This window comes from Platichthys flesus, chromosome 6, assembly GCF_949316205.1.
Source record: "Platichthys flesus chromosome 6, fPlaFle2.1, whole genome shotgun sequence".
NCBI lineage: Eukaryota > Metazoa > Chordata > Actinopteri > Pleuronectiformes > Pleuronectidae > Platichthys > Platichthys flesus.
The window spans coordinates 6,355,501-6,377,200 of NC_084950.1; the positions used below are offsets into that span (position 1 = coordinate 6,355,501).

General features: G+C 41.1%; 3 protein-coding genes across 4 annotated transcripts; 2 read left to right on the forward strand and 1 right to left on the reverse strand.

The window, feature by feature from the left end:
* Positions 1-3,633: 3,633 nt before the first annotated feature.
* Positions 3,634-11,798, forward strand: LOC133955373 (thromboxane-A synthase-like). Its single transcript, XM_062390189.1, has 13 exons — positions 3,634-3,823; positions 5,007-5,100; positions 5,437-5,489; positions 5,620-5,716; positions 5,831-5,947; positions 6,789-6,877; positions 6,967-7,115; positions 7,228-7,358; positions 8,009-8,341; positions 8,441-8,529; positions 9,165-9,302; positions 9,916-10,078; positions 11,018-11,798. The coding sequence occupies exons 1-13, from the start codon at positions 3,723-3,725 to the stop codon at positions 11,129-11,131; spliced, it is 1,668 nt and encodes a 555-aa protein (XP_062246173.1). The 5' UTR covers positions 3,634-3,722; the 3' UTR covers positions 11,132-11,798.
* Positions 11,588-17,393, reverse strand: parp12a (poly (ADP-ribose) polymerase family, member 12a). 2 transcript variants are annotated; one of them, XM_062390188.1, is made up of 11 exons: positions 17,022-17,393; positions 15,525-15,660; positions 15,158-15,413; positions 14,920-15,069; positions 14,630-14,819; positions 14,342-14,513; positions 14,024-14,253; positions 13,614-13,707; positions 12,951-13,081; positions 12,571-12,722; positions 11,588-12,293 (listed from the first exon to the last, which is right to left on the reverse strand). In XM_062390188.1, the coding sequence occupies exons 1-11, from the start codon at positions 17,312-17,314 to the stop codon at positions 12,037-12,039; spliced, it is 2,061 nt and encodes a 686-aa protein (XP_062246172.1). In that variant the 5' UTR covers positions 17,315-17,393; the 3' UTR covers positions 11,588-12,036. The 2 variants fall into 2 exon arrangements, with proteins under 2 accessions (XP_062246172.1, XP_062246171.1); XM_062390187.1 differs by having other exon boundaries at positions 16,992-17,393.
* On the forward strand, positions 16,751-21,424 carry cfap263 (cilia and flagella associated protein 263). The gene is made up of 10 exons (XM_062390192.1): positions 16,751-16,854; positions 17,626-17,768; positions 18,648-18,783; positions 19,422-19,577; positions 19,670-19,819; positions 19,955-20,068; positions 20,328-20,426; positions 20,527-20,634; positions 20,730-20,885; positions 21,011-21,424. The coding sequence occupies exons 2-10, from the start codon at positions 17,701-17,703 to the stop codon at positions 21,119-21,121; spliced, it is 1,098 nt and encodes a 365-aa protein (XP_062246176.1). The 5' UTR covers positions 16,751-16,854; positions 17,626-17,700; the 3' UTR covers positions 21,122-21,424.
* Positions 21,425-21,700: the final 276 nt, after the last annotated feature.

Here is a 21,700-nt window from a genome sequence, read left to right on the forward strand (position 1 = left end):
CCTCTAACCCCGGGGACGCACCGGAGGTAGAAGCGCTGCGAAAAGAGGTCCGCTTCCTTCCCTCGCCCATGTTAAATACTTGGGCTGTTCGCACTGGGAAGAATCGGGAGGCTCGGCGGCCACACACACACACAATCTCCTGTGAAGACCAGCATCATTTACCCCTGAACCAGCGCGGAGAAATGTTGATGATGAAAAATTAAATATAAAAAAATAAATATAAAATTAAATATAAAAAAAAAAATTAAGAATTAAATTAAATTAAATAATTAAAAAAAACAAACTGCGCGCGCAAATCTTGCGCAGAAGTCTACTGCGCACATCTGCGCAGAAGCCCATTGCGCACATGCTGCGCAGTAGCCGATTGCGCACATCTGCGCAGAAGTGTACCGCGCACATCTGCGCAGAAGCCCATTGCGCACATGCTGCGCAGTAGCCTACTGCGCACATCTGCGCAGAAGCCCATTGCGCACATGCTGCGCAGAAGTGTACTGCGCACATCTGCGCAGAAGCCCATTGCGCACATGCTGCGCAGAAGCCCATTGCGCACATGCTGCGCAGAAGCCGATTGCGCACATGCTGCGCAGTAGTCCATTGCGCACATCTGCGCAGAAGTCTACTGCGCACATCTGCGCAGAAGCCCATTGCGCACATGCTGCGCAGAAGTGTACTGCGCACATCTGCGCAGAAGCCTATTGCGCAGAAATTGCGCGCGCAGTTTTTTTTTTTTTTTTTTTTTTTTCAATTAAATTTTTTCCCTGTTTTTATATTTAATTAAGTTAAATTTAAATAGTGTAAGGTCTTTTGAAATTAATGTGTTTTCCTACCAATTTTTAGGAGTTCGTTACACTTTCAGCCTAAATATGGGAACAGGTGGGATTCGAACCCGGTACCTTCGTGTTGCAGAACGGACGCTCTACCAACTAGGCTATATTGCCTGATGACTGTGATGAAGAAATTATCATTCAGCTCTGTGTCCGTGTCATATTAATGCTGCTTTTGATAAACTCTTCAGAGAAAATATTTTGTGCTTTACTACATATTTGACAGCCTTACTAAATCTTAAGTTACTTTTAGATTTTTGCCTTTTATATACTGGATGAGTGTTAGAGAAGTACGTTTTCCAACCTTGTCTTTGAACGACTTACAAGAATCACAGTCTGCTGTGATGTCTTGAGGCTGCCCCCTGCTGGCTGCTGGGTTCCTCCTCTGCTCTAGCTTGGTTTGTGCAGCTTGTGATTAACTAAAGTTGTCCATAAAGGAAAATCTTTAATATCCTTCAAGGGCAATTTGATGTACAACCAGCAAAAATAAACAAATAAAAAAAATATTAATAAAACACAATATTAAAATCCTATAGACTAAGTAGCAGGGGAAAATTTGCTTTTAATAAATTAATTGATATTTAGATATTCTCGCATCATTTCATTCTACTTTTAATTTTCTGTTGTGATTCTAATAATTATTAAAGTTGGTGACATTTCCTTGATAAATGGGTGGAGGTTTTATTACCTCTGCTAAGGTGGTTATGTTTTCATCTCTGATTTGTCAGTCAACAGGTTTATGTAATAAACTACTGGACCAATAACCACACAACTTGTTAGAAGGAAGCTGCATGGATCAGAGATGAACCTGTACGGCTCTGTTGAGCTCTACTGAGTGCCAGTCTAGTGAATGAATCTGGAATCTTCTCTCAAAAAACATTTCCCCCAACCACGGGGTTTGTAGTGTGAAGCTAGTGAGTTTTATAAAGATGTGATCGAAAACGTCAGAACAAGTGAATCCACTTTATTTCAGCATGAACAGAAAAAAAAATAAGTTTCATTTCATTTCACAACAGTTCCTCATAGAAGCATGCTGCATACAAAGAGATGTTTAAAAACCTACTCATTTTGGCAGCATAGTAGGGACATTATAGACTGCGGTTAGAGTCAAGGATGAATCAAAAAAAGATTAAATTAACAGGTGCACAATTCAGAAAGCACCGCAAAGTAGAGGAGGAGAAGAAAGAACAACATAGAGGTAAGAATCGGCCCGATTGTGGACATCATTAATGTTTATTTGTGTTAACATGACACGATATGCTATCAGTACAGGACTCTTTTGATATATTTTATTATATATTTTTATTGTTTTTTATAGCTTACAAATTTGTGTGCGTATGTTGGGGGACGCCAGTTTTAAATCTTGCCTAGGGCGCCAACATTGCCAGGGCCGGCCCAGTTTACGAGTGATGATGTATATTAAGATGTTTGGAGGAAAGAGACACCATAATGATTGAATGTATGTTTTATGCACTTTAAAATGCAGTTACACTCAAAGAAATGTTTGTACTTGAAATTGTGTTTAATTTGAATAAGATGCAGTCTGGATGTGGAACTGAATGCTCCGTTTCGTTACTGCTGCTGCATTCCTGCTGTATTCTACAGATATACTTTGTTGCTGTGGTATCAATTTTGGGACCCATAACATACATCTCCAACCAATACTTTGATGCCAGGAGTGAAGCTTGCCTAGAGCGCCAAATGTGCTAGGGCCGGCCCTGGTCGTGGACACCACACATCCTCCATTAGAAGGTTTTCTCAGAGATGGCCTGAATCAGGGAGGCATCAGTGCCATGGAACAAATACTGCTGATTCACAGGTTTCCCTCCATTTATCGCCATCATCTGCTCTTTCTGCCTGAACACGCAAACAAACAAAAGCTAGTGAGAAATTAGCTTTCTTGCATACGATAGACATCTGCATAGTGTTTAACAGTCAAGAATGAGTGCAGTACTTTACCCTTGTGAATAATTTTTTTTCTATACAAATGAAACGTAACATGTTAACTCAGGAAGTTCAGATTTGCCGGCAAGCTGAGTTTATAACCTGTGGACCAAGTGTGTTTAACAGACAATTCTCATTTAGGCTATTTTCTTTTTTATGAATCCAAAAAGCGGCTATTTACCATTGAAAGACTTTCCACAGTGAAGGGTTCTGGATCATGTTGATGCTGTTAATTTTATTCTCAGGCATGATAAATGTCTTACTACTGTTTTGACTGTTTTCTGTGCACTTAGCTGATACATCAATCTCTTCCACCTCCTGTTGACCTTTATTAGTGCAGCTGTGTGCTAGATTTGATTCCTCTTTTTGTAACACTGACACCAGGAAGTAGAAGGTCCTGTCTGCTTTCTGTTTTGTCTCCTGTTTATGTTGACATTATGTGTGTGGCACTCTGGACATGTTGCTGGCTGTGCAAGCCTCTGCAGAGCTAATAATTAAAACTCTCAGGCAACTCCGGTCTGAGAAACTCATTATTTCAAATCTCATGATAACTTTCCACGATAAGTCCATTGCACAGTTGAAGAGAAGTACGTGCTGAAAGACAACAGATAAACAAGGTGCCTAGCCCTTTGACAAGAGGAGCTTTAGCCTTAGCAGATGTGTTTTACATGAAACTACATTGTGTGTATGTGAAGGAAACACACAGGACTTGAACGCCTCTATTTACAAATACACAGCAAAGGTGGAACACTATCAGAGCTTCACACAAATCATTGACTAGCTCCCATGGAAACCAACAAACTAATGCGTAATGGAAACCAGTCGCCCTCAGGTCTCAGTCAACACAGAAAGGGGAAGTCACGTGATTTCCACAGATTTCCACAGACACAGAGGTCATTAGCATCAGGATAACAACACTGTCTTCCCTTATTTCTCTTCAGGCTTTAATCTGTCATGGAGGCTGCAGCTGACTTTCTGAACGTGTTCCTCCCTGAGGCCGGGGGATCGTCTCTGACCCTCGGCCTCTTCCTCGTCTTTCTAGGTCTTCTGTACTGGTGAGTAAATACTTCAGCATCTGATTTGTTATGGAACTCTACTTCTCTGTACCAGTCAACTGATGCACACACTCATCAGCTGAGTTCTGTTGATAAAGGGATAGTTTATGGTAAAAATGAAAATTCACTCATTAGCTAGTCTTCACTGAGTGTCAGGGGTAAACAGCGTTGTTACTTTTCCCAGTTATGTTTTTATGTTATTATTTTAGATATAAGGGTTAGGGTGAGTGTCTGCAAAGTTCATTTAGGGACACCGTAGTAGCTCTCTCCCCCTTTATCTCTCTCCCCTGCTGGTCCTGTAAGGAAGTGTAGCGGGGGAGCAGCAAGTGTGTGTGTTTGTGTATGTGTGTGTGTGTGTGTGTGTATGTGTTTGTGTGCTTTTCCCACATTAAGGTTTCATTTAGATTATTTGGCCTTGTTTAACATTAGTTTTCTTTCTGATAAATTTGTTTGATTTCTGTTTTTGTTTGTTTTATTTTATTTTGTTCTTTGTTCTATGGGCAACGTGCAATCCTGGTGTAATGGCTTGAATATTTGGTGTTATTGGCTCCGTAAACTAGAGACCCTCTTCTTTTATTTCATTGTATGATATCACATGCAGTGATAATCCACTGGTGCAATCACACCAGTGTTAGGATTCTTAAAGTGTGCTGTGCTTGTTTTTACCCATGATAATTTCGCTTTGTTAAATTGGGTCATGAGCCTTTAACGTCTCTCTTTTTAATCTGTTATTTAAATCAAGTACATGCCAGTACCAATACTTTGCACATGATCCTGTGCCGTTTGATCAGTATTCTTAAATCATGTGTCACACTTGAATAAATTGTCTTTCTTGAATCATCAGCCTCCTGTCCTGCATTCAACTGTCACCCCTAAACTTTTGACCACTACAAGAAAGAAACATTAAATGCGTCTATACTGCTTCTGTGGGGTCATCCAAGTGAAATTTGACTCGAAACGGTGTCATTTACACCATGTTTACCCCTGAAACTCCAAAACTGTGTTGTGGAGTCTTCACCCACAATCTCCATTGGTATAGTGGGGAGTAGATGATGAGGGAATTTACATTTTCCTGCGAACTATCCCTTCAAAAGGTCCCAAATAACTATAACCATAAGCAATCAGAATATTGTATTCTATTGATCCACCACTCCTCAACACAGCTCTGGGCTCTGTCTTCTAGGTATTCGTATTACCCGTATTCAGTCCTTTCTCGATGTGGCATCAAACATCCGAAGCCATTACCTTTCTTTGGCAACATATTCATGTTTCGCGAGGTAAGACTTTGCATTGAATTACCCCTGGTGTCCCTTCACTTGTTCTTATCTTTAACGTGTGTCAGAGTTTGTGTGGATTATGAGCCCCCCCCCCCCCCCCCCCCCCCGCTTCCCCAGATCAATGTCTAACCCATCAACCACCTCCCACAGTGAGATGGAGACAGTGATGCCTCCCTTCATTTGTTTAATGCCCCTCTGTTTAAATCAAGGTTAACAGGTGAGTCTTAGTGCCGTCCCTCTTGAGCCTGTGAAAGACTTGTGAGGCTGATTACTCGTCACACTGTTGATTTTTCTGTGAATTACATTAGTTAACATTGTTCCTCTATCTCTGTTCAGGGTTTATTCGGCCCAATCGCTGATATAATAAGGACACATGGCAGAGTTTGTGGGTAAATCAAATAATTACTGTCTGAACACTTCACATATTACAATTTTCCACATTATGAAATGTAACCCTGAAATAAATCAGCAGCATTAGGATGATTTGATTTGAATGAGGCTCTCCTTGGTGTCTATCAGGTACTACTTGGGACGCAACCCAGTGGTGGTGGTTGCAGACCCTGACATGATCAGACAAGTGTTAGTCAGAGACTTCAGCAGTTTCCCAAACAGAATGGTGAGAACACCTAACCTAACTAAAGTAAAACATATACTGTATATTATGTGTTTACTAGTGATAGGGTAATGATAACAGCTGTTTGTATCTGTACTCTCCTGTTCTTCTATACAGACTGTTCACTTTCCCAGCAAGCCCATGTGTGACTCCCTGCTCATGCTGAGGAACGAGCGCTGGAAGCGAGTGCGGAGCATCCTGACCCCGTCCTTCAGCGCTGCCAGGTTGAAAGAGGTGAGATACAGGAAGCAGACCCTCGTTTGGCACTAGTTAGAATGAGCTGGTTTCAAAGACCTTGGGAGTGTGGAGTTGGAGGACACAGGGAGAAGGTGGAGGAGTTAAATTAGTAACTTTCAAGGTTTGGTACAAAATATTTAAATCGTGTTTTGTTACATTATAACATGGACAATGTATAAAATGGTGATAATGAAATCACAGTAGCGTAGTAACGTACACAGCTTACGTTGCAGTTTGGTGGAACTTTCAGGCCGAAGCCTGTCGGCCTTGTACTGCAGGAGAAGATATCTAATGAATTTACAGCCTCTGCTTTTAACTTAAAGGACCCATCGTATGCCCATTTTACCACAGTTGATATGGTTCCTTGGGCTCTTAATGAAATGTCTGTAACATACTTCGGTCAAAATTCCACAAGGTTCATGTAAAACAGCACCCTTTTTACCCTGTCTAACACAGCCCTCCTCAGATTGACCTGTTTTGATTGCCGCACTCTAGTGTATCGTTTTTCCGGCATAGAGGAACCACAACAAATCATGGGAGTTGTTTTTTTCCAGAGTTTTTGGGACGGTAGACATGTCAGATACCCAAATTAATGTGTAGAAGCACTACAAAAGTGGAATTTTCATAATATGTCCCCTTTAATGTATCAGATATGTATCTGGGTGGAGACTCATTTAACGACTGGATTTTCAACTGTGTAGTGTGACTGTGTGAGCTGTGTTTGTAGAGCCACCTTAAACTTGTTCTAATTTTCTGTGGTTTTTATGGATCAATAATGGACTTGAGTGATATTGACAAGACAGATTCCACTCACAGTAAGTTTGTCTTTTCTTTTTAGATGGCTCCACTCATCAACACAGTCACTGATGTTCTGATGAACAACCTGAATGTTTACGCTGAGTCAGGAGAGGCCTTTGACATCCACAAGTAACGAAATGAAATAATAAAACAATAAACAAAGGAAGGTGTCTCCTTCTGTCCTGCCTCATGTTTTTAAGCGTGTGTCTGTTTCACAGATGTTTCGGCTGCTTCACCATGGATGTTATTGCCAGTGTGGCGTTTGGAACTCAGGTGGACTCTCAGAAAAACCCAGATGACCCATTTGTCCGTCACGCTCAGATTTTCTTCTCCTTCTCTCTCTTCAAGCCCATCGCCCTAATTTTCAGTGAGTGTAATGCATTGATGTTATTATTATTTATATTTTATATTATGTAAGTTTTGTAGTTTTGCATTGAGCCAGGTTGGGTCAAACAAATAAATCTGGTTTGTGTGTCCAGTTGCGTTTCCTTTCCTCGCGGCTCCTCTGGTGCGACTCATCCCCAACAAACGACTTATCAAGATGAATGACTTCTTTAACAACTGTATCAAGAAGATCATCACACAGAGGGAGGAGCAGCCTCCTGAACAGGTGAATCTGTTTATCTAAAAATGCAAATTGAGTGAACTGAACTCAAGAGCATTCCAACATTTTCCTTTTTATCTTTGATGAGTTGTTTGAATTTATTCTATCATCTGCATCTCTTTCAAGTTCTTTTTTTCTGATAGATAGTTTTTATATTAATATTTTCTTGTGCAATAATGAATTAAACAGGATAGCATTCAATGGTGTGCCTTTCGGCATTCAAAACATTTGGTTTTCAAAATAAAATATTGCATATTCATATTGAAAATATGAATGTGAAATAATGAAGGTTGGTAGAGCTTGGATTTGGAGGAGGTTTCCCTGGTGAGTTCAGCTGCACCTCTCTTCCATTTAAGTTGAGAAGATTTAGGTTGCTCCTCTCGTAGGGTTGCGTAGAAAGGGGAAGAAGGGGGGAGAACTGGGCTTATATTGGGTCATGGGGCCAAGATTGACCAATAGTGGTTGCAACTTGTGTCCCCGGTCAGTTTTCACACCTCTGTGTGATGTTGACGTGACCTGGGATACTGAGTTCTGGAGGCTCTGGTTTTCTCCAGAACAAAGGACATGGGCTCTGGGCTTCTGACTACACATGCAGGCCGAACTGTAGTTCACAAATACCAGGACCCAACACTGTCGATCCTTTAATTTTCTTGTAGAGGCGTCGAGACTTCCTCCAGCTGATGTTGGATGCTCGAACCAGCAAAGAGTCTGTGTCTTTGGAGCACTTCGATACACTGAACCACACTGATGAGCCCAATCCCAGGAACCAGCAAGCGCAACCATCGGCCTCGGATCAGGAGGCCCACAGCAGGGCTCCACAGAAAAAGATGATCACTGAGGATGAGATCGTGGGTCAGGCTTTTGTCTTCCTCCTGGCTGGCTACGAAACCAGCAGCAACACCCTGGGCTTCACCTGCTACCTGCTGGCCATCAACCCTGAAAGTCAACACAAAGTACAAGAAGAGGTGGATGAGTTCTTCACGAGACATGTGAGTGTATTCACCCATTGTTGAATCTGATCTTCTTTGCGTCATTTAGTTATGACAGAAGACAGTGATGGGTTTTGACTGTGCTACCTGTTGTTGTAGGAGTCACCAGATTACACTAACGTTCAGGAGCTGAAGTACTTGGACATGGTTGTATGTGAAGCACTGCGCCTCTACCCTCCTGGATTCAGGTAAAGGAAGATTTATGCATGTATACATGATCACATGGACTAAAGGCCTATGATTGGTCTGCTAACTACATCGTTTCCGGAGTGAGATTTCCGGTTTCACGCCCCATAATATCGGCAGTAACCACGGAGGATTTAGAAGAACGAATTTGGACCGAATAGAAGAGTGTTTGGCAGAAGAGGTCCGAAAGTATGACCACTTGTATAACCCGTCATTGACGGAATACAATGACGCGCAGATGGCCTGCAATTCCTGGAAGGAGATCTCGGCTGTAATCTCGGTTGCAGGTTGACGAGTGTACGAAGCTGTGGAGGAAGATCAGGACAATTTTGTCCGCCAGAAAAAGGCTATGAGGAGCAGCAGTGGTGATGTAAATAAACAGTCGACTGTTGCCACACACAAAAAAGGCATCTCTAAGGTCATCTTCGACAAAAAGAGTTACTCCACCTAGTGGTCTGGCGGTGAATTGCTTTGCAACACGCGCAACCCTTGGAGAACCATACATTCAAATAAGCCGTCGACACGACTGCGCGAAAAGCCACAGTTTCAGAAGCATCACATATAAAGAAGAAAAAAGTATTTGAGGTCTGTAAATACTGCAGTGTCATTATATTCCGCTGCATTCTGTCCCACAAAGGTTTGCACGGGACATCGACCAGGACTGTGTGGTGAATGGACAGTTTCTCCCTAAAGGAGCATCGCTGGAGATCCCAGCAGGCTTCCTCCATTACGACCCAGAGCATTGGCCAGAGCCCGAGAAGTTTATCCCTGAGAGGTAGGAGGCAGCTGGAGGAGTTAAGCACAACTATAAACCTGTTTTCAGCTCAGTAACAGCAAACATTTTGGGGAATAGCTCCTCCCGACGTGTCACTAGATTCAAGATTCAAGATTCAAGATTTGTTATTGTCAAATGCACAACAATAACATTAAGCAGTCGCTGGCAGTGAAATGCTTGAGTCTCAGGCTCTCTTCTAACAATGCTCAAGTAATTACAACCTATACAATAAAATAAGATAGAAATAGTGTCAAATAGAACAAAATAGAATATCAACATTTTAAATAGAAAATAATGTATATACGTATATCTAAATATATATAAACAGCTGAGGAGAAAATAAAACAACAAAAGTGCAAATATGCAGATATGTCACTATGATCAGATACTGGTGGATTAACATGAAAACCATGTCAGTGACTGTCCCTGTTACTGACCTTGTGGCTTGCTAAACAAATTGTGTATCCACATCTATCTGAGTTTTGCAATTCATTGACAATATAGTTCCATCTGGTTAACCATATTAATTAAATCTCAAACTGTTGATACTATTGTGTTTCATATACTATTATATATTATACTATTATAAATTTACGTTTTTGTTTCTCTACAGATTCACCCCAGAGGCCAAGGCCAATCGACATCCATTTGTTTACCTACCGTTTGGGGCCGGTCCCCGTAACTGCGTGGGCATGAGGCTCGCTCAGCTGGAGATCAAAATGGCTTTAGTTCGTCTGTTTCACAAATTCAACATCGTGGCCTGCACTGGGACAAAGGTGGGTCGGACACTTCAGACGACAATCTAGTAAACATGAGGTTTAGAAAGGATTGAAACTCACAAAGGAGTATTTCCAATTTATTTGAGGTCCATTCCCTTGTTTAAAAGGTTTTTTTATTGTGAAATATTTGCTGGAGCGGAAGATGCACGCCTTCATACTGTGTAGTACTTGTATTTATTTGAGTACAAGGCAATAATCATATTTGTGGCCATATTCAAATCAAAGCCAGTATGTAAAAACATTTTGGTGAAGTAGCAGCTCCTCTTCAGAACATGATGTGGAACTGAAAAGCTACCTATTTTGCATTGTTAATATGTGCAGTGAATAGAAAAAGTTACACAACTGCCCTTCTTTGAGTATATTTATTTCTTGTACATTCAGCTTTTAACAGAAATTGCAAAAAATAAGAAGTATGACCCTCCTAAGTCATAGAAGATATCAACAAAATCACGACTGTTTGCTGTCATGGCTCCTAAATGGGGGAATGACCTCCCCAATTATATCAGGACAGAAAGTCCACACATCTTCCGCTGCAAACTAAAAACACACCTCTTCCGACTACACCTTGAACAAAAGTTTAATCTAACAATTTAGTAGCACTTAAATGGCACTTACCTATGTGCCATTTCATGTAGTTTTGCTTTTGTGAAGAAATTGTACCTTCTTGATGTTCAGGGTTTGTTTCCTCATAGTTGATGCACTTATTTTGAGCTGCTTCGGATAAAGGTGTCACCTGAATGAAATGTAATGTAATGGTAGATCTCGGCTTAAGTTTGGAATGAACATCCCATCATCCTACAAACACACTGCTGATGTAAAATACTGTTATTAGTTATAATGGTGTTTTTATTAGAACTGTATGATTAGTGTTATTTACCCTACATCCACACTACAACATTAATCTCTGTGTGGAATTTTCTTCTTTCCTTTGTGTAGGTTCCTATTGAGTTGAAGTCATCAAGCACGTTGGGACCCAAAAATGGCATATTTGTGAAAATCACCAGAAGAAACTCGGGAGGTGCTCGATTCAATTCAACACCAGATGATTAGAAACCCACTGTTCATCTTCTTGGCTGGTGGAACAAGTTACAAATCATCCAATAGGTTCATGTTGTAATACTTTTCTGGATTACTTTTGAACTTGAGCCCCAATACTCCATCATAAGTTTGCACTGTGGCATTATGATTTTTTCTTTTGGTCTCAATAGCTGCCCTGTTGAATTTTAACCAATGTGTTAGGAGTTAGTCTGAGCTCATGAATTGGTATAGAAGTCATTAATCCATGTTAGTCTTGAATAAATGCAATAAGTTTACTGATGATGATGATTCACCATGTGTGTAGTTCAGTGACCTAAGAGATAAAAGGTGAATTAAGATAGAACTGCTAGTTACATGTAAAATGGGTTAAATTCCACTTGTGTGTAATTAAGTTATCTTAAATAATTTCATTTTATTTGCTGCACTGGGAAAATAAGGGTCTTAAAATAATGACAAAGAATACATTAATGCTTTTTTTATAGTGTGTTTATTGCATAACTATAACCATCAGTGAATTTCATTCCGTAGCTTGACTTGAACTCTAACCTCTGGAAGTTGTACTTACCAAACTAAACAACTAAATAATAGACACCCCCACCATAAATATTAACTAAAGTGACTAAAGCGTTTGTTTACAATCTGTCTAACTATAAATACATGTATATCATCAGATCTTCAACACTTCTGCTTTTCTTCATTTCAGAGGTAAATATAAAAAATGTGAGTGCATAGATTTATATATCTTTACCTAAGTGAATTTCTGAATTCAGGAGTCAGGACTAACCCTAACTACTTCTTCCACCACCAACAAAGCCACTGCTGATATTGTTTGAAACAAAGGTGATCCCATAAGTAAGTATTTTTTTTTTTTTTCCCTGACCAGACCCCTCAGTGTGGGGAAACAACAGTATTATGGTTTATGAGTAGTCAATAACATACTCTGGATAAATCTGCTGTTTTTCAAAGACAACGTAGATGCTGGGTCTGCTCATGTTGTCAACACAGGTGTCATAGTGGGTTCTGCCATCTCCTTTTGGTGGCGGCCGGACATAGCTCCTCGATCCCTGGCTGTACTCCCCCACCAGCACCAGAGCCACAAACATGATCTTGTTCCGGCTGCTTTTGGCGCGGGCATATTTGTCTGAGTAGGATGCATCTCTGGCAAAGTAGCTCCCTGATAAATGAGAAAGTGTTAGTATTGACAGTGTACATAGGACAAGGTGATGCTGTTTTAACAGTCCTCAAAATCCAAAGAACTAGGAATTACACAGTTTACTGCTCTACAGCAAAACACATTATCGTCATTCCAAGGAAGAGACTTTGCTATGGTTGGTGAATATTGGATACTTCAAATTGCAGTCATTACCTATGCCAAGGGGGGAATGTTGTCATATGCGTTTGTTTAATTAAGTGTAAGCAGGATTATGAAAAAAAAGGGTGTCGCACTCTACCTTTGCCGTAGGCCACGCCGTGGACACCACACATCCTCCAGTCGAAGTTTTGCTCAGAGATGGCCTGAATCAGGGAGGCATCAGTGCCATGGAACAAATACTGCTGATTCACAGGTTTCCCTCCATTCCTCGCCGTCATCTGTTCTTTCTGCCTGAACAAGCAAACGAACAAAACAAAAAGTCAATGTAATGATGCGTTTTAGCGAGAAATTAGCTTTCTTGGATATGACTGACATCTGTGTAGTGTTTAACAGTCAAGAATGAGTGCAGTATTACCCTGGTGAATAATGTGTCATTTCTTTACAAATAAGATTTGTTTAACAGACACTTCTCATTTAGGCTATTTTATTTTTTATTAATCCAAAAAAGTGTTTACTTACCATTGGAAGACTTTCCACAGTGAAGGGTTCTGGATCCTGTTGATGCTGTTAATTCTACTCTGAGGCATAGTGCCCCTAAATAACTTCTCAATCATAGTGTAGTCCTTTGTAGAGTTGGTGAGAAGTATATGCTGAAAGACAACAGATAAACAGATAAGTCATTAATAAAGTAAATAGTAAATCTTTATTAAGAGACAGAACACCGCAAAAACTAGAACTTTACTGATCATGCTTCACCAAGGACAACTCCTGTCTCAACATGTTAGAAGAAATAACTGGAAATTCCCGCAGATTCACATAAGAGCACTGTGACCTTCGACCCCTGAAACGTAATCGCTTAATCTTTGAGTCCAAGTGACAATTGATCATAAGTTGAAGAAATTCCTTCAAGCATTCTTGAAATGTCACATTTAAGAGGTCAAACACATGTCTGGCCACCTTGACCTTTGACCACTGAAATCGAATTGGATAACCAGTGAGTCCAAGTGAACATTTTTACCAATTTCTAAGACATTCCCTCAAGACCTTAGGCTACCAAAATCAACTTGATTAATCCTTGACTCCAAGTGTAGACTTGCATCAAATGTTAAAGGATTCCTTCGCTGAGTTCCGGAGATATCGTTTCATAAAAATAAAGCCGGATAGTAAATGCTGTAAAGATACCTTGAATCCAAAATCGGGCAGGAATTTTATGTCCCAGTAGGGTGGGACACTTGCGGCCATGGAGGAGCTGGAGCTGGAGCTCTGTGATGTAGCTCTACAAAAGAAAACAAACACACAGTTTACGACCTGTCTGACCGATGATGTCACTTGAGACATTGGGGCAGTGTGGCCTAGGGGGTAGAGCGGTGGTTCTCCAACAAGAAGGTTGCCGGTTCAAATCCCACTCTTCCCCATCTGCATGCAGAAGTGTCCTTGGCAAGATACTGAACCCCTAAATGGCCCCTCATAAATGCTGAGTGTACTAATTGTAAGTCGCTTTGGACAAAAGCGTCAGCCAAATGACATGTATTGTAACATCAAAAAGAGCAGTGTTAGAATTGCTGTAAAAAGTTTCAATGATAATACGGTACCTCTCCAGCTTCACCTTCACGTCTTGGGCAGACACGAAGCGAGGCCTCCGTCTGACCTCTCTCTTCGTCTTGTATTTTAAGTTCTCTTGATACATCGGCAGCTTCCCCGGCTCAGCTTTGAAGTGGAGAACATACTTGTGATTGCCAGCACCAAAAGGGATCTCTTTGTCTCCCTCTGCCAGGTACAAGTTCTCCAGTGTCTCAGAAGTTACGGAAGCTTGTTGGTCACCCTAAAGACAACGCAGCCAGAGAAAAGTCATTTCTATCAATCAAATGTGGGAAAAGCAAATACCCTGAGCTTCGCTAAATCAGACTCACCTGTCCGTACTCCAGCCATATCCCCTGTTCATCCTTCCAGGACCAAAGCCACTGTGTCGTGAGAATGAAGTGAGGGGGCTTTGCCACGGAGGAGGATGTGGACAGTCGACGAACTGGAGAGCCTCCATATTTCATCCCCACAAAGTCAACTCCCTTCACGGGTTGCAGAGAGCTGAAAGCGAGCAAAGTACAGTAAATCAGCGATTATACAAATCATAGAATTAAAATGTATGCTTCTCTCAGAAACTAAAAGGCTATTCAAGCGTTTTTTTTTCTCCATTCATGCACCTTCGTAATCCAAGGAAATCGAAAATCCCTGAGCTGGTCAATTCTGGAGACGTGCAGCTTGTATCGTTTCCAGGGTCACAGTAGGCTTTCTCGATGTCCTCCATATCAGGCAAATCCTTCCAGGTCACGCCATCGCTGTCTAGAACCTGCCATTTGTAGGGCAAGTGCCAATGGACACGAACGCACTTCTCTGCGGAAGAACACACAAGGATACAAAGGCAACAATTTAGCCTGTGAGAGAGATACGGCTATTATTTCTTAAGTTACTACACTGGAGATGTTATTGTTACCTTTAAAGCTGCAGTGTCTGCGAATGAAGAAGAGGCAGATTTCATTCCTCTCAGCATCAGTCGTGGGTTTAGATTGACAAGCAGAACCAGCGGGGGGTCTAGAGACGCTGTTGGAAGGCAGCTGAGGGGGCGTACTCACCGCTGGCGGCACTGATGAATACACACATACAATCACTTTGATGATGGAGGAAAAAAACTTAAATTAAGACATTTTCACAAGTAATAAATAATTCTTTACCTGGGACAGGAGCAGTAGAGTGACCCATGATGATGGATTTATTTCTGTAGATCTCATGTAGGTTGTTAATAGTCTCCTGACTCAAGCGGCTCAAAATCTTCATTCCTTTTGCATCGATGTTATGGATTCTCTTACAAGAGGGGCCGAACTTACAGTCCCCCTGGATGTAGTGCTGGCAGACGTGAAGCTTGGTGCAGGAGGTGCTGAACTTGCAGGTGCCATGCTCACCGTTGCCTTTGTTGTAATGGGGGCATATCTTCACGGGTATAAAAAGGATTTCATTCAGAAATGTGTGTTGTTTTCTACACAACAGCAACTGGACTCTGGATTTGCACCTGGAGCGGCCGCTGCTGCTGGTGAAACCTACCTCAGGAAGCAGGAAGGGATCATTCTGCAGCAGCAGCTGGAACAGCTGTTTTTCCGTTAAGCCTTGAAGAGCAAATCTCTTTAAAACCTCTGCATTGTAAGGAGTAACCAGACTGTGGTTTTTGTTACACTTGAGTCTAAAAAATAAAAAGACAAAATGATTTAAAAAATTAAGTTTTTGGGCTAAATTTTAAAGTGTAAATTAGTCAGAATGGCCTCAGGACATTGATGATGAAGTTCTATGGAAACTGTGAGTTTTTGGTGAACACCATGTTAGTGGAGTGGCGTCAAATTTCAACGTGTTTAATTTGCTGTAACTTCAGCATGGTTTTGATCAATCTCCCTCAAACTACATGTGTGTAACAACAGGCTGCTCCAGAAGACATTCATATGGTTTTAGGAAATGTGCATAGCAAACAGGAAGTCGGCCATTTTTAATTAATTGGCAATTTTTTACCATTCCCACATTATCAAACGAACTCCTGCAGAAGGCTTCTTTGATTTTCCTATGTCACCAAAGGAGCCTTCTTCATTTAGGAGCTGGATTTCAAGACACCCACAGCTCCAGCTTGTAGAACATAGTGTAAGTCCTTAGCATCAGAGATTTCAGACTCAGAATCAAGACCAAGAATTGCCTCCTCTATATAGAGCATCTTTATTATCATTTCAGTTTCAAATGAATGTTAGGTGATCCTTAGTGAAAACGCACTGTTCGGGTCATTTTGGACACAGGTGTATCAAAGTGATGTGGAAATACAAAATTAACATTTGTTTATAAAGTAAGGAGAAAGGAAAATAAAGATTTTTGGTAATTGAAAACAAGTTATTTAATGAACACTTAGAATATTAAATTATAAAACATGTTTATTTCAAACATATAGCAAAGAAACACTTATGAAATTACACAGGAAATGAATACGGGTCATTTTTGACCCATATTGTATATATTTATATATATGTAAATTATTTATTTTTAAGGTAACAGAGGAACAATTAAAGAAAGGATTTGTGTTGATCAAAAGCAAGTTAATTGGGGAATACCTGAACTACTGAATCATGAAGTTCATTCACAGCAAAGATATAGAGAATTTAAACTGAGCCGGGTCACTTTTGACCCATGTTGTGTATCAAAGGGTAAACTCCACCCAACTCTTCAAACGATTCAATAGGCAAATAATTCCTTGTTGCCAGTTTGCGTTATGTCACAGTTTCATTCATGTGACTGTTGCAAAGGTGAAATATACTTGAAGAGAAACAAGAGCATGTTCCTGACCTGCACAGATCTATAAGTCTGTAGTGATAGTAATAGCACCACCTACTGGCAAGCTGAGGTAAGCCTCGTTTTACAATTTTAAATCGATTTACATTAAATGTGATTAGTGGACACGATGCACAGAACATACACGGTTCATGTCCCGAGATAGCTAACAGCCCTAGTCCCAGTTAAAAGCAGCAGGAGGTCACTCACCCGAACGAGCAGTCTCCGCAGACGTAGTACCTGCACAGGTGGAGGCCGTCGCACCGCGGACACTCTCCGGGTTTCTTCTGACAGAGGCGCAACCCGGTCCTAGCCACCAGTAGACTGTCCGGACCAATCACCTGGCCAACGGCCGCCCTCTCTCTGCCCGGTCGGATGCATATTTTACCGTCGTCGAACAGGACGCTCCGGAGCACCGGCTCGGACACTCCGGGGAAACTCCTCACGATCCTCTCGTGCAGCCGCTTCGAGTCCAAACTGCCCTGGTGGTCGCACAGGGTCTGGATGACGAATGTAGAAATGGCCGAAGTCATCGTTGACACAGGGTCTGATCAGCAGAGTGAGTCGTCGAGCTGCAGGGAGGAGCGGACGTGGCTTTGTGGTTACAGAGAAACAAAACCGAAACTTAGAGGAGCAACAAGGAAAAGAAAACTGACCCCAAGCCCTTTAAAAACAAATACCACCAACACACAGGTTTTCATTTAGAAACATTTAAACTGAGGAGTGACATGTGCTATAACTTATACTGACCAACCTCAAATGCTGTCTTGTTTATGTCACATATAAATACAAATAAATATATAACCCTGAAATAGAATAAAACAGATTTTGCTTTTCTGTACAGATTCTACGGAAGCCCTCGAATGCAACACGCAGCCCATAGATACAAACAACAGGAGTTCAGTTTACCCTAGAAACCATGGAGAACATGGAAGTGACAGAAAAACAGGAAGAAGAACTTCTCTCCATCCGAATCCAGGAGATCAGGTAACATGAATGTGTATTTAACTAATGCTCTTTAAAATGAGTTAGTTAATCAAGGCAGTTTTTGTTGATTAAACTTCACGGTTAAACGTTTTTTGGACGACATGCTAACCGCTAAGTGTGTAGCCATGTAGATCTGTCTGTCTGTCTGTCTGTCTGTCTGTCTGTCTGTCTGTCTGTCTGTCTGTCTGTCTGTCTGTCTGTCCATCCATCCATCCATCCATCCATCCATCCGTCTGTCTGTCTGTCTATCCATCTATCTATCTATCTATATATCCGTCTGTCTGTCTGTCTATCTATCTATCTATCTATCTATACATCTGTCTGTCTTTCTATCACTCTATCTATCTATCTATCTATCTATCTATCTATCTATATATCTATCTATCTATCTATCAAACATTCATCTGTCTGTCATTGTTCATCAATCTATCATCAATCTCTCCATCCATCCATCGTCTATCTTTTCTATCATTTATCATCTACCAACCAATTGGCCATCACATCTCCATTTGTCTACGCGTCTATCTATATTCAACTTTCCATTTACAATCTGTTTCTATTGATCATCCATCTATCATTTCTATCATCTACCATCAATTGCCCATCATCTCTATTTATCATTTATTCATCTAACCCTTTCTATTTATCAATCATTTATCTTTGGAGCTGTCATCCATTCATATATCCATGTCCTACCATCTCTTCCTACTGTATTTATAACATCCCTTATAACTGACAGAATGAATTGTATTAAAATAGTTTGAATACACCTTGAACAGTCTTTCTAAATATTAACCTAAGCTTCTAACTTTAAGCTACTAATCTTTAAAAATCAATAGTTTCCTTTGGCTGATGGAAGTTGTTTTCATTTCCCTCCAGGAGTTCCAATGAAGCCCTCCTGACAGAGAACGAGATGTTTGAGAGTTTCATCGGCCGTTTGAATCCACTGGACCTGGAGTCCCTGGCCGGGGGGGAGGGCACGGAGGGATCGGTAGCCTCTCTGATGGAGGGGGGGGTGAGTGACATTCAGTGACTTACACACATGTATTCAAAGCTGGAAATGAACACAATTAATAACTCATACCAATAACTCATGCTGATCTGCATGTACAGAAATGGTTCTTGTGTCAGCCTCTCTTTTGTGTTTGTGTGTGTGTTACTCTTCTTGTGTGTCAGCCTCTCCTATGTGTGTGTGTGTGTTACTATTTTGTGTGTCAGTCTCTCCTGTGTGTGTGTGTGTGTGCGAGTGACTCTACTTGTGTGTGTGTGTTACTCTTCTTGTGTGTCAGTCTCTCCTGTGTGTATGTGTGTGCGAGTGACTCTACTTGTGTGTGTGTGTTACTCTTCATGTGTCAGTCTCTGCCAACTGGACGCAACTGTACTCATCCACCTCCTCTTACAGCTGCTCTGATGAGCCACCACCACACCCACAACAACATTATTCTCTCTCATGGTCACAGAACAGGTTTAAAAGTTGAAAACAAAATCAAACATGTTGTAAGTTGAAAAACTGATGACAAATCATAGCACTGCAATAAGCAGCCATTTATGTGGTTTCCTGGCACACACATTACCTTTTAGTTAATTGGTCATGAATGATGATTTAATTATGTCCCTGTGTGTGTGTGTGTGTGTGTCTGTGTATTTTAATAGGGAAGGAGAAGGAGGTCTCGTTCCTCCACATCAGATCGCCCCCTGCAGCTGACCCTGGAACACAAACTTTTTATTGCACAGAGTGAAATTAAGGCTACACAACAAGATCGTGAGAATCTCAAACGGAGAAGTGAGTTAGTCCAGGACAACTACAAGGTCAGGCTGTAACACACCCTTACACAAAAAAGATAACAAACCAGAAATGTGCCCTAATCTCATTTCCCCATTCTTTCTGCCTGTGTTCCCAGGCCTCCATGGAAGTGTCTGAAATGTGTCTGGCAGAGATCAGGAAGGCCAAGAAAGAGTTTGAATGTAGAATTCTCAAACCTATGAAGGACACGAGTCTGGAAATGAAGGACCCAGAGAAGGTGCTGCAGTGCCTCAGAGACAAGTCGAAGGTGAAACACTGGTGTGGTTTAGTGATCTCAACACAAGTGTAAAAACAAAACATTTACTTCTGCGTGAGGCTGTAATAGTTGAAATATATAATATGGGAAATAACTCATACTACTTGCATCCCTAAACTGAAACAGGACAACCAGCTGGAGAAGTTACATCTGAAGATCCAAGCACTGAAGCTCGAGGAGAAGAAGCTCCAGCAGAAACTGCAACTCAGTAAGGAAATGGGAAAAGCTGAGTTCAAGAAGGTGAAAGAGAAATTATTTTTTAACACAGAGGCTGAGAAGGCAGAAAGATGCTTTTATTATGTCCCAGTAGATTGTCAGTCAATTGTGTAGTTACAGAATTTGGAAAGAAAACAATGGATCAGTCCGGGATCTGCTGCTTTTTCTAATAACAGGTCATCAGATATGTTCCTGTAACTATTTACTAAATGAAAGCACCATTTAAATGTGGATTACTGTTTTATTAAACGTAACAATGTGTGGTGCTGTGTGTTGTGTGTAGGAAATCATCCAGGAGAAGATAGAACAAAGATCCGACAAAAATCCAGACGAACTCAAAGTCAAAAGTTTGACAGTGCAGCGTATCCTCAGTTCACACAAGGTGAGAGAGAGGCTGATATAATGTAAATGTGGCCAACCTCTGCAGGCAGTTCATCTTCTTCATCTTGTGTGTGTGTGTCTGTGTGTGTCTGTGTGAACAGGAGAAGCTGCACAGTGCGACAATGGAGTTGAAAGAGTTGAACCATGAGATCAGCAACAGGGAGCAGATGCTGGTCAGACTTGATGCTGACATACAGCATGCTGAAGAGGTCTGTTATTAGTCTGAAAATGTTCATAAAATAACCTTTAGATCAATATATCAGCTAAAGTGATTCATGCAGTGATGTTTTTTTCCTCTCTTCAGAAGCGTTCGAGCGCCGAGGCCCTGAGCCAACACCTGCGCTGCCAGATGGCCGACTATCAAGCTCCTGATGTCCCTGAGTACATGCAGGTCAAAGCCAAACACAAGAAGCTCCAGCAGAGCATCCACACTTGGGAGCGGAAGGTTACGATTGCTGAGGTGAATTCGATATTTCTTTTTTCCCCAAAGACGATCAGACCAAAGCATGACTCAGTCCGGCTGCAAAAGAAAATGTTGAGACCGTCTCCAGAACAATGAGCTCTCTCTTTTCTGTTTTCTACCAGATGGCCTTGAAGACTCAAACTAAGGCAAGGGCCAAACAGAGAGGTGCTCTCTCTCCTGCAGACAGCACTGCAGCTGGAGCCGGTTCTGGAGGAGACCTTGTCCCCCGGTAGAGCTGCTGCACATAGCAGAACACGAGAGAGGCAGAGAATCAGACGACCGAATGAATGAAGGAGGGAAACTTAGCAAATGATTTGTGTTTGTGATATTAATGATGCATCTTCAATTTGATTTGTTGCGACCATTTGATATTTTCTTGTAATATTGGTTTGACTTTACAGAAAGAAAAATACACATGTGGGTTTGAAGGTTCCTGATATCTAATTTATATTTTAGTCATATGGTCTAAATTTTACGGAAGTCCTGTAAATGTTAAAGCTCCATTTTATCCAATTCCAATAAATAATTAAAATGATTGCCAACCAGTGAAGTTTCTCAATCTATATACATTTTTCTCCAAGATTCATATGAGGTCCAAAAACCTTTTACCATCAGTTCATCTTTGAGTCCAAGAGAACATTTGTACCGAATTTGAAGACATTCCCTCGAGATGTTATGTTCACAAAATGGTTTGAAAGGGAAAAGCTGCCTGCCACTGTCTTAGAGATATAAACATGAAAACATACTGTGATTACAGTGCAATCAATCCAATACATGCAAGTACCCACACTTAGGTTTCTGGGGAAAAAAAA

Excerpts from the sequence above, each read along its gene's own strand:
- LOC133955373 (XM_062390189.1), top strand. The coding sequence starts at position 3,723 with ATGGAGGCTGCAGCTGACTTTCTGAACGTGTTCCTCCCTGAGGCCGGG. Across the intron at positions 5,717-5,830 it reads GCAGTTTCCCAAACAGAATG|ACTGTTCACTTTCCCAGCAA; the intron begins GTGAGAACACCT and ends TCTTCTATACAG. Across the intron at positions 6,878-6,966 it reads GAGGCCTTTGACATCCACAA|ATGTTTCGGCTGCTTCACCA; the intron begins GTAACGAAATGA and ends TCTGTTTCACAG.
- parp12a (XM_062390187.1), bottom strand. The coding sequence starts at position 17,314 with ATGACTTCGGCCATTTCTACATTCGTCATCCAGACCCTGTGCGACCAC. Across the intron at positions 14,254-14,341 it reads TATGGCTGGAGTACGGACAG|GGTGACCAACAAGCTTCCGT; the intron begins GTGAGTCTGATT and ends CGTTGTCTTTAG. Across the intron at positions 13,082-13,613 it reads TGCCCGATTTTGGATTCAAG|CATATACTTCTCACCAACTC; the intron begins GTATCTTTACAG and ends GTTGTCTTTCAG.
- cfap263 (XM_062390192.1), top strand. The coding sequence starts at position 17,701 with ATGGAGAACATGGAAGTGACAGAAAAACAGGAAGAAGAACTTCTCTCC. Across the intron at positions 18,784-19,421 it reads CCTCTCTGATGGAGGGGGGG|GGAAGGAGAAGGAGGTCTCG; the intron begins GTGAGTGACATT and ends GTATTTTAATAG. Across the intron at positions 19,578-19,669 it reads TAGTCCAGGACAACTACAAG|GCCTCCATGGAAGTGTCTGA; the intron begins GTCAGGCTGTAA and ends CTGTGTTCCCAG.